The sequence below is a fragment of the Protomyctophum parallelum genome, assembly GCF_964188405.1.
Source record: "Protomyctophum parallelum genome assembly, chromosome: 11".
Taxonomy (NCBI): Eukaryota; Metazoa; Chordata; class Actinopteri; order Myctophiformes; family Myctophidae; genus Protomyctophum; species Protomyctophum parallelum.
The window spans coordinates 34357499-34369909 of record NC_139707.1 but is presented as its reverse complement, the minus strand read 5'-3'; the positions used below and the strand labels follow the sequence as shown (position 1 = coordinate 34369909).

Below are 12411 nucleotides of genomic sequence, written 5' to 3'. Positions count from 1 at the left end.
GGGGGAAGGGAAACGTGGCATCGGATACATCTCTACGTCTTCCTTCCGACGAGTGGCCTCCGGCCGGGCCGCAGCGTGGAAGCAGAGCCCAGAGACGAGGCCTCCGGCCGCCCTCCCACTGGGCCGCGGCGTGGAAGCAGAGAGCCCAGAGACGAGGCCTCCGGCCGCCCTCCCACTGGGCCGCGGCGTGGAAGCAGAGAGCCCAGAGACGAGGCCTCCGGCCGCCCTCCCACCGGGCCGCGGCGTGGAAGCAGAGAGCCCAGAGACGAGGCCTCCGGCTGGCCTCCCACCGGGCCGCGGCGTGGAAGCAGAGAGCCCAGAGACGGGGCCGGAACGCTGTCTGAGAGGCCTATAATTCTCACAGTGAACCGGTCTCTTTTCTTGCCCCTCACTACTACTCCTCCCCCTCACGTTATTAAAACCCATTTTTGACCTGCGGACGATTCTACAAATGCCTTCTAAATCCTGACCGCTTTGTTCTGAAAAACCTCATGTTTCTTCTCAAAACTAGGACCCCCAAGATTATATGTAATAGGCCCGCTGACCCCCGATCTGAAAATATATTGTTCCAGGGACCCCCACCCCCCAGAAGCAAAGATTTGAGTTAAAAACGTTCACTGTGAAAGATATTCAATGATTTGCGCCACATTTTCACGATAAAAAAAATATAGCAGACCTACAAGCTCGTAGCGCGGTACTCGGTGCCACACTATGAGCTTGTAGATCTGCTATTTTTCAATAGCTAAAGAAAACACCAAAAGGGGTTCCCCCGTCCAGAATCGTGTTAACGCATTATATTGATTGTCAGAGTTTTGGTGCTTTACTCTGTGTTGTGATCTGCTTATAGCCACAATAAAATGTTCCCTTGATCAATACTTGTACCTCTTTATTACAGTACTTTGTGTTTTTGAATGTGCAAAATAATGGCCTAGCCTAGAATGCCTTATTTTAAATGTACACTCCAAGGAACAGCAATGTCCGTGTTCACCTATGTACCTATGTGGCCATGAGCACCAGTATATGACTATGAGTACCAGTAGGGGCGCTGTTGTGCCAGAAACAGAGAGAGGGATAGTATTAGTGCTGCACTGTTGCCTGCTAATGAGAGAGAGATAGGAGAGGAGGGGGGGGGGGGGAGAGGGGAGTTGCACCACTCAGTTCACACGGGTGTGATTTTTTAAAGTGCTTGAATATGTATGTACAGTACCTACCATGAGGACAACTTTAGTTTTTTCAACTAAGGTTCATGTTTAAGGTTATTAGAGAAAGTAAAAGGATGAGTGTACATTTTCATTTCATTTTTCATTTTCTGCTTTCTTTCGATTTGAGCTGTTTTTGAGAGCGGGGTGGGGGCATTCGAACATGGGGCTAAATATGTTTTTTTTTTGTTTTTTTACTATAGTCCTATACCAGACCCCAATAAATTACATGTTCGAATGCCCCTGCATTCAGCTAAAACAGCTAAAATCCCTAAAACGAAAGAAAGCAGCAAATGAAAAATAAACACTCATCTTTTACTTTCTCTAATAACAACCTAAAACATGAACCTTGGTTGAAAAAACTGAAGTTGTCCTTTAATAACAAGGATCAGTGCAACAGGCCTGTTTCATCTTATCTCTGACAGGCAGCGCACACTGCAAACACCCAACTTCAACCTCTTCTTTTAAACATTGTCTGCTCATTATAAGCGACTATAGGCTTGTTTTTATGTAAAGTAGATATCGGTAGTTGCTGGTTGGGGTGGGGGGGGGGGGGGGTTCTGAAGTGTAGTTGCTTATTATTTGTGCTTGCTTCCTAATGTCGTTTAAACCAGATGTTCTCAAAGCCCCCAAATTAATATGTATACAGTATTTGACTGAGGACTCCCATCTAAACATTTTTGCATTTCTTTCAAGATTATTTTAGAAAATAGCCGATCTACAAGCTCGCGACGTCGTGTTGTGAGCTTGTAGATCGGCTAATTTGAAATGGGGCTGAAGTGGTAAAAACGGGTCGCTTCTTTTGGGCTTTATTTTCATGGACCCGGGTCGGTTGTTTCTCTTGTAAAATGATGCGCGTGCTCAGTGGGCAAAGAGACAATGTTTAATTTGATATTGGCTTCATCCCTGCATGCTCGGGTTCGTTGACCCATTTGGACTGAGGTCGATTAAAAAAAAGGCTTATATTGGGCCAACTACAAAATATGTAGTTCCAGGAACCCCCCCAGAAGCCAATATTTTAGTTAAAAATGTTCGCTCTGAAATATTTATTCAATGATTTCTGCCACATAACGAAAAATAGCTGACCTACAAGCTATGAGCTTGTAGATCTGCTATTTTTCAATAGCTAAATTATAACATAAATGGGTTAAGTGGAGGTGAGAGAATGACGTCGATAAATAACCCTGCCTAGTCGCCGACCTCCCGGAGGCCACCATCCATTCCTTTTTGTCCCACTTCCTCGTCTCATCTTGGGGCCAAATTGATTACTGTTGCTCAGCCCAAAAGCCGGGAGAAATTGAAGAATTATCCCCCCTTCCACCCTCCCACCAACCCCACCACGTCTCCCCCCCGACGCCCGTCTCCCTCATTAATACTTGGTTGTGCACGGGAGGGAGTCGCGTGCTGAAAATAGCCAATATATATACGAGCTTACAGTGCGTTGCGGGCCTCGCGGCAGGTTTGAAACGGACAAGCTCACGTCTCCAGCCACTCACATTGGAGCTTTTTTTTTGTCCTTTCTCCCCACAAGCACAGGCTGGGTATCCTTGACCCTTGAGGTGCATTTTATGCAATGAAAGAAAACCACATGTTATATTCAAAGGGTCCTTCAACCACTAACAATCATTTCCATTAAATGTTTTATTTCCTACCAATACTTTGGGATATAAACAATTTCCAAGGCGAACCAACTTGAGGCTGTTTTATTCAGCCGCCTGGTCTTTCGATGTCGACTTGAGTCATTGATTACTCCAAATGAATAGAGGTTATGCGTGTGACATGAAAGGAAAGGAAAGGAAAGGTACTATGTTTACCCAGGGTAACTGGACTAAGCTCAAGAACTTGTTTACAGACAGGCCCTGCTCATAGAACATTTCATGGTAGAGGTTCAATGCCTCAAGGGCACTTCATCATCAAACCCGGAAGTTATGCGGGAACGCCCACTGAGTGGCAAAAAACTACTTTCTGGCCTTGACAACCCCATACATCCACACAGAAAAGTCATTTCTGATTGCATTAAATCTACTTTTCACCCTAACACCAGAGTCTCTTGTGATCATCTGAAATCATTAGTTGAGTTGTCACATACTGGCGATTATCACCTGATCAAGGCCGTTCTTATTTATGGTGTTTTGAATAAAAAGCAAACACCTTGGAGCAAACCTGTGTGCGAACTCTCTTCTCTTCACCATCTGAAATCATTACTCATGTCTGCTCACTTGCTTTGAAGAATACTTATTTTTATTTATTTTATTTGCTCCAGGTTACCAAACTGTGATGCCAAATCAAGCGCAGAGCTATCAGAGCGTGATAGGCCTCCAACAGCCTCAGAACCAGAACCACCAGAACCTGGTCACGGGCCAGCACAGCAATATGGGGACTCAGATGCAAGGCATGATGGTCCAATACTCCTCCATGCCATCCTATCAGGTGTGTGTTCTCCTCTTAATTAATGTAAATTAATAGCCTTCTACGTCACAATTATTACATAATCAATACTCCTCCATGCCATCCTATCAGGTGTGTGTTCTCCTCTTAGAAATATAACGTCACAATCATTACATAATCAATACTCCTCCATGCCATCTGAAGGAGCCATTTCTGCCTGTGTGTGCCTTTAACCCGTTTGATGGGCGGGTTCACCATGGGGTGTGTGTGTCACACAGGAGTGACTTATGAGAACACAGGTGCAACAAGCCAGGTTAAATGGTTTGGTTAGGTATGGGCACAACAGGCTATGATCACACGGTTTTTACCGTATCATTGTATTTGCATAACTAAAACTGCTGTATTACAAAATGTGTATAATAAATGGGAACCTCACCCTACAGCAGTCAATGCCTGGACAATATTACATACGCGTCAAAAACAGTTTCTGCATGTGCCCAGCCGAGAGGCCAAGTATATAGTTTAAGCTTGCCTCTATACCATCCTATCAGGTGTGTGTTCTCCTCTTAATTAATGTAAATTAATAGCCTCCTACGTCACACTTATTACATAATCAATACTCCTCCATGCCATCCTATCAGGTGTGTATTTTCTCTTAGAAATGTAAATGAATAGCCTTCTACGTCACAATTATTACGAACCGGTAATCACTTAACCCATTCTGACCTGGGAACGATTCTATAAAATGTCTTCTACATCCTGACCGTTTTCTGAAAAAGCTATGTTTCTATGTCATTCGTTCTTCGATTTTTCAAAAATAGCTCATCAATGGCTAAAGTATGGCTAAAGTATAACATAATGCTTACACCAAAAGGGGTTCCCGTCCAAAATGGGTTCGCAATTATTTCAGATAATCAAAATGTATTATTTTTGTCATAATCGTCGTAATCGTTTCCATGTGGAAAAAATGTCCTTACATTTTCCAAAAAAACAAAAGAAGCTGAAATGGCAGATTTACAAGCTTACAACGTGTTACGAATTATAGATCAGCTATTTCCACAATTAGTGTTTAAATGTTTTCCAAGTATGCAATTATCGAAATGTATGTATTTCTGTATATTTAAGTTATTTAAGAAGATAACCGGTATGGGTTCCATCTCAGGCTGTCGTCACAAAGCAAGTATGTGTGTTAGGTCATTAAGCAACTAGTCGACTAGTTTACTAGTCGACTGGTAAATCCACTAGTCGACCTTGTTGGTACAAGGCCAAGTACCGTACCTGGGGGGACAGGGCCTTTTATGTTTCGGCCCCCAAACTCTGGAATGAACTCCCCAACCATCTCAGAGCTGCTCCCTCTCTCCTCTCTTTCAAAACCTCACTTAAAACCCACCTCTTCAGAATAGCCTTCCCCAGTTGAGGTCTCGTTTATCTTTTTAACCCTGTATCTGTTTTTGCTTTGATATTTTTTTTCTTAATAAAGTCTGTTCCTGGTGTTCCCATGTAAAGCGCTTTGGGTATTTAGAAAAGCGCTATATAAATCTGAGCTATTATTATTATTAGTTGACTAGTTGATAAGAAAAAGAAGAAAAAAAGTGTTTATTTTATTTTTATTTTTTTCCCCGATTTTGTAGGTCTCAAGATCAGGTAGATTATAATCTACCTGATCTTGAGACCTACAAAGTCACCTATGAACACAGTTTTTAATTATTTTTATTTACTTAATAGTTAAACGACTAGTAAACTAGGCAACTAGTCAACTAGTAAAAATGACTAAGTTCAGCCCTAATGTGTGTCTGTGGTTGTGTGCTCCAGGTATCCATGCCTCAAGCGTCCCAGGGTGTACCACAGCAGACATATCAGCAGCCAATCCTCATCCCCAACCAGTCCAACCAGGGCCCCATGCCGGGCTCTGGGGTCCAGGTTTACTACAGTGTTCTCACGCCCAACCAACAGAACTCCATGAGGTACAGTAAGCAAAAATAAACGCATAACTTAACAAAAAGATTTCTGCTGCATTTTTACAATAAAAAAAATAATAGCAGACCTACATGAGCTTGTAGATCTGCTATTTTTCAATAGCTAAAGTATAACATGATGCTTAGTTAAAACACCAAAAGGGGTTTTCTGGAAAACCTCACGTTTCTATGTCGGTGGTTCTCAAACATTTTCAAAGTTTGTCAAGTTCAGACCCCCCCCCCCCCAACCCAACCCGATCATCAGTCTGCTGCTGTCGCTGCTGCCGTCGTCACCTCTGTGGGAACCTGCGCTTGGGAAGGAAGGGGTCACTTTGAAATACCCCCCCCCCCCCCCTCCAGGGGCCTCTTTTTTAGTAGGCCAACTTCAAGATGATTTATAGGCCAGATATCCAGTGAGTCTTAATATAACAGCGGCGGGTCCCGTGTGTGAGCGTCTCTCTCTCTCTACAACCATCCTTCATGTTGGACCGCTGACTGCCGCGCTGCTATTCCTCAGGGTCTCTCTCTCGCCTCTCTCTCTCTCTCTCTCTCTCTCTCTCTCTCTCTCTCTCTCTCTCTCTCTCTCTCTCTGCCGTGCTGCTATTCCTCAGGGTCTCTCTCTCGCCTCTCTCTCTCTGCCGCGCGCCCGCCGCTACCTGTCTGCAGCTGCCTCCTCGGTGCTTTGGGGGCTGACGCATCACCCCCCCCCATCGCTCTGCTTATATCCTTATTAACCCATTCTGGACGGGAACCCCTTTTGGTGTTAAACATTATGTTATACTTTAGCTATTGTTTTTTTTTTTTTTTTTTTTTTTATCGCGAAAATGTCAAATCTTTGATATATATATTGTTACAGAATGGAAATTGAACTCAAATCATTGCTTCCGGGGGGGCTGTCCCTGGAACAACATATTTTCAGATGGAAGCATATTAGATATCATTTTTGGAGGTCCTTGACATGAAATATTGAGCACCAACTGATACAGAAACATAGGGTTTTTCAGAAAACTGTCAGGATTTAGAAGACTTATTTTTTAAATATGTCGACGTCCACAATGGGTTAAATCAGGATAGAGGAGCAGCCGCAGCCCCTCGAAAGCAAGGAGGGGGAGGGTGGAGGGGGAGAGAGAAAAAGCGAAAGTGGCACGCTGGCAATTTGGTTACCGAAGGGGCCCCGCAATGATAAATGCTCATTGCCCTTGATTTGTTTTGATTTGGCTGAAAATGAGGTCCGTCGTGACTACCCCCCCCCCCCCCCCCCCCCCACCCCCCCTCTTCCACCCCCCCCCCCCTGCTCCCAGACCCAGCAGGCAACATACCCCCCCCCCCCCACACACACACACACACACACACACACACACACACACACTACCATGTGATGAGGATATTTATTGCCCTTCTAATGTAATACAGGCTATCGATCCCTCGTGTACACAGTGTTCCACTTGGCTAATTTAGCCCACTTTTAGACCAATGAGCTTGAATGCTGAACACACAGAGGGAGGGAGGGAAGGAAGCAGGGCTGCTGGTGTAGGTCTCTGGGATGCAGGGCTGCTGGTGTAGGTCTCTGGATGCAGGGCTGCTGGTGTAGGTCTCTGAACACAGGGAGGAAAGCAGGGCTGCTGGTGTAGGTCTCTGAACACAGAGGAGGGAAGCAGGGCTGCTGGTGTAGGTCTCTGAACACAGGGAGGAAAGCAGGGCTGCTGGTGTAGGTCTCTGAACACAGAGGAGGGAAGCAGGGCTGCTGGTGTAGGTCTCTGGGATGCAGGGCTGCTGGTGTAGGTCTCTGAACACAGGGAGGGAAGCAGGGCTGCTGGTGTAGGTCTCTGAACACAGAGGAGGAAGCAGGGCTGCTGGTGTAGGTCTCTGAACACAGGGAGGGAAGCAGGGCTGCTGGTGTAGGTCTCTGAACACAGGGAGGGAAGCAGGGCTGCTGGTGTAGGTCTCTGAAACACAGGGAGGGAAGCAGGGGCTGCTGGTGTAGGTCTCTGAACACACATGGAGGGAAGCAGGGCTGCTGGTGTAGGTCTCTGAACACAGGGAGGGAAGCAGGGCTGCTGGTGTAGGTCTCTGAACACAGAGGGAGGGAAGCAGGGCTGCTGGTGTAGGTCTCTGAATACACAGGGAGGGAAGCAGGGCTGCTGGTGTAGGTCTCTCAGTGTTGGGTAACGTTACTTTTTAGAAGGATTACTGCCGTTAAAGGGGTAGTTCGTTACGGTGCAGCATTATCTTCTGAGAAAAGTAACTTGTTACGTTTGCGTTACCGACACTTAAAACGCCTCTCAGAGAAGGATTAGTAAGCATGAAATCCAGAGTGCAGCCTCCCAGAGTGACCACCACCAGGTGGAGCTGTGGAGCTGTGCTGGGCTTCACAAGGCTAGCTTGCATCGACGTTCTCACTCTCACTACATCATACTTACGTCGCATGTAGTACTCTAAAAACATATATTTTTTAAAAGCCCATAGACTTGGCTGCCACATGATGTAATTTCCCGAAAGCCAGACATTGGCGGGGCTTGCACCCCTTAAAAAATATAGCTTCAGTAAACCTAGCACGTTCGCGAGATTTTGCCCCGATTGATGCCGGCCAGCTCCCCACCTAGGAGACCCATTTGTAGCGTTTGTGTACCATGCCTGCCCTCTAGTGGCTCCAATCGGGGCATGGCGTTTCTTCCTAAATTAAACAGTCTTTCTTTGTCTTGAAGTTGTTCTCTTGTTGTTCTTCTGTTTGCAGCTCCTCAGTGGGCTTCCTTCCCCCTCCCGGGTCGGAGCAGATGCAGTTCCCGCGGCCGTCCTCGCCCTGTAACTCCCAGCAGATCCCTGCACAGCAGTGCTCAGGTACCGTGACCCCCCCCCCCCCCACACACACACACACACACACACACACACACACACACACACACACACACACACCTCCCCCAATCCATTACTGTGTGGAGGCTTCACCCACGAAAGGCTAGATCAATAGCTCCCGATGAGGGAGTCGAGCAAAGCAAAGCCCTTGGCATCTTTTTTTTTTGTTGCTTGCTTGGTTGGTTGGAGGTGAGCTCCGTGCTAATAATCGCAATAACTGAAGCTTGTAGGTCTGCTATTTTTGAAAAATCTAAGATGGGGTTCAGCGGCCTCTTACTTACATACAAGTTTTGGGTTCCTTGACATGACATTGAGCACCACTGATACAGAAACATGAGGTTTTTCAGAAAACTGTCAGAAGACATTTTTTTAAATTTCGACGTCGGGCCAAAATGGGTTAACTTGCATATCATCTCTGTCGGGTGGAAAACTCATATGTCCTCCAGAACTGTTACTTCTCGGCATTCAAATAAAACAAAACACTGGCAGCAGATCTACAAGGTCAAGATGGGTCGCTTCACTCTGCGTTTAATAAATCCAAAACCACCAGCAAGTATACTCCCAGGATATTTCCCACAGATTGACAGGGTCACAGTGCCACTTGTCTTAAAAACAAAACGGTTGCTAATCGTTTCATCGGAAAAGGTAATTGATGGCTAAGAAGAAAATCAATCGAGCTCTACGCGACTCGCCTCTTCATTCCTCCGTTTCAGCTCCCAACGCTGTCCGCACGTAATTCCACCCACACATACAGACCGTGTTAGGCCCCACCTCCTCCCAACACTGTCCGCACGTAATTCCACCCACACATACAGACTGTGGTTAGGCCCCACCTCTGCGCTCACCTCAAAGAAAGGGAGGAAGATCGTCTCTACCTAACCCTGGAATTAGATTGCACTAGCCCATTTAGGCCTTGAGATCAGATTCTAAAAATGTCTTCTACATCCTGACAGTTTTCTGAAAGAACTATGTTTCTATGTCAGTCGTTCTTCGATTTTTCCAAAATAGCAGACCTAGAGCTTGTAGATCTGCTATTTGTCAATAGCTAAAGTATAACATAATGCTTAGTATAGTTAAAACACTTAAAAGGGGTTTCCCGCCCAAGGTGGGCTAGACAAAGGGACGGGTGTCGGCAGGAGAAATTACTTTGCGCTGAAATTCTCGGGCAAATCAAAATGGATTGAATCGATTCATGTGTGGATGTGGGGGTGGGGGGGGGGGGGGTGGGGGGGGACGACGAGGGACGGGGGACGACGAGGGACGGGGAGGCAACGCTCTCGTCTCCGAGGCCAAGACTATAACACGGGGGTTCAGACGACAGGGGAAAAAAGGTAGTCATGGCGACGGCGTCTTGCTTGTCAGCCAAACCCTTCCAGCATTAGGCGCTGCTTGTTCAGCCTAGTTCTAATTGAAAATACACTCTCCCCACCTTAACGACCTAATTATCGAATAGATATGGGGGTGGTAATTAAAAAGTAATTCCTCTGCCACTTTGTTCCCCGTTATGGCCATCTCTTTGGAGGGAAAAGAGACTTCACGGGGTTCTCTGGATTCTAATTTGCCCGTTTTATGTCGCCGTCGTTAATGTGAATTTCCTCTGGTGGCGAGACCCCCCTGATGGCTCCCTGATGATCTTTGCTTCGTCGCGTCTTTGCTCCTCAAATAACTAATTATAGCGGGAAAAGGAAAATGTCGAAATTAGATTGCTCTTTTCTAAAAGCAGGTGGTCGGAATGTTTTCAATTTCATGCAGGGATTACCAAGTGAAAAGAATTGGCCACATTTCTATTTTGGGTTCGTTGGAACGAAGGGTTCTGGTGTCTGTGGGGCTGTTCTCTACTCTTTAACCAATTCTGGGGCGGGAACCCCTTTTGGTGTTTTAAGCAGTATGTTATACGTTAGCTATTGGAAAATAGCAGATCTACAAGCTCACGTGAGCTTGGCTAGGAAGGTGAATGAGACATTGGTGAAAGGATTTGTGTTCATTCTGTACAACCGTATATGTTGTTGCTGTCGGGTAGAAAGTCTAGAAACATAACTCCATATTCTAACTTCTTGCAGTGTTGTGTTCGTCGACTAAAACTAAGACTAAAAATGTTCGTCGACTACCTTTTTTCACTGACAAAAACTAAATGAAAACTAGCTACGCTACGATGACTAAAACTAAGACTAAATATACTGACAATTTCGTCAACAAATAAAAACTAGACTAAAATGTTAGGAAGGGACTAGTGGACAAGAGATCAAGTATAAGTCATTTTACACTTGGTTTGCATGCTGAAAATAGTCGACTAAAACTAGACTAACACTAAAACATTTCAGGTGACTAAAATGTGAGTAAAACTAAATGAAAACTATTCAAGAGACTAATGACTAAAACTATAATCAAAACTTGCTGCCAAAAACAATACTGACTTCTTGTGTTTTTTTTCTCGTAAATTAACTCCCTATTTTATCGTAGCCATGATCATTCATCTTCAGCAGGCCATATGTATGATATATTATGTATGCATTACTATTTTGCATTCTCCATCAGAATGCCCTAAAACACTTTGGAAACGGTGCACATTTTGTCTACCACCACAAATCTTTGGTAAATGTGAATATGAAATCCCCTTTAGTTTAGGATGTGTGTCTGTGTCGTGATTCTATTCCAGTGTCTAGTTTGAGTGACTTGCTTCTTTTTATGTAACTGCTTATTAATGGCAGTTTTTTTCTCAAGGCCTCCTTGTTAGTCTGAATAAAGATCAGTACGCGTTCAGTTCAAAAGCAAAGCCTCTGCTTCTCCCGAGCAGAGAAAGGAACAAGAATGAGGGCTTCCTTCCTCTGTGGCAACCACGGTTTACTTTGATCGAAAAAAATAATAATTACATTTAAAGCTATAAGCTCTTCTGTAATAAGCCCCAGCGCTAGATCCATAAAAATCCCCCGACCTTTACTGTTGGGCAAACAAATTTAATTGGATGCTTGGCGTCGCAGTTTTTCCCTGCCGCAATTATTAAGTATTAATGCCATGGCTGTCCTTGAAGAAAAGGCTGGCCTGGAGTGCCAAACAGACTCGAATAACGTGTGTGTGCTTCTGCAAACACCTTGTTTATACAGAGGGATTTAATGACCAGCAGCGCCTTGCACGGCGAGGGGATTGAATGTAATAACTGTGGCATCACATTTAGAATGAGCAGGAAAACACTCATAATGGAGAGGCTGTGGTGACGATGACACTTAGAACGTGTTCCATCCACTGTTATCCGGTGATAATGATGAACTTGAATATGTTCTCGAGGGGGAAACATGACTTGGATTTCATAATGTCGTGTAACTGTTATTTCCTTAAATAACCACTTCCATCCCTGGCTGGCAACCCGATTGTGGGCAAACTGGGCATGATGTCATTATAGTTGAAAATGTCCCAAATTGTTTATTTTATTTTCAAATAGCAGATCGGGTATACTTTCCGCTAGTGTTTGTTCTAAATTAGTGTGTTGCCAGATCATGTAACGTTAAAACTGTTATTGTATGCATCAATTCTATATACAGTACCTAATACAGATGCATGAACAAATGCATAGGGTTAGTGGCTCGTGTGTGTGTACTGTACGAATTAAAATAATGAAAATAAAAAAGCAACCAACTTTTCAACCCTTTTGTTCCTTTGTGTGTGTGCGCGCGTTGCAGGTGTCCCCCCTCCTCCACCAGGTGGCGGTATGGTGATGATGCAGCTGACGTTGCCCCCGGGCCAGCAGCCGCGGCCACACTCGCCTCCACAGTGGAAACACAACAAGTACTACAGCCTGGACCACCACCGAGGACCCCCCAAGGCTACGGAGCTGTCGGCGCTGGACACCTCACAGGTACGGCCCACTGGTACACACCTCACAGGTACAGCCCACTGGTACACACCTCACAGGTACTGACCACTGGTAGACACCTCACAGGTACGGCCCACTGGTACACACCTCACAGGTACAGCCCACTGGTACACACCTCACAGGTACGGCCCACTAGTACACACCTCAC

General features: G+C 45.3%; 1 protein-coding gene across 6 annotated transcripts in view; it reads left to right on the top strand.

Moving 5' to 3' along the window:
- Positions 1 to 12411, top strand: part of LOC310866655 (R3H domain-containing protein 1-like) — a 67053-nt gene that overhangs the window by 47561 nt on the left and 7081 nt on the right. For all 6 annotated transcript variants that reach the window (XM_083776349.1, XM_083776350.1, XM_083776348.1 and 3 more), the window contains 4 exons: positions 3463 to 3629; positions 5400 to 5551; positions 8277 to 8380; positions 12070 to 12245. In XM_083776349.1, coding sequence (XP_083632475.1) covers positions 3463 to 3629; positions 5400 to 5551; positions 8277 to 8380; positions 12070 to 12245 — 599 coding nt within the window. The remainder of the gene's footprint in view (positions 1 to 3462; positions 3630 to 5399; positions 5552 to 8276; positions 8381 to 12069; positions 12246 to 12411) is intronic.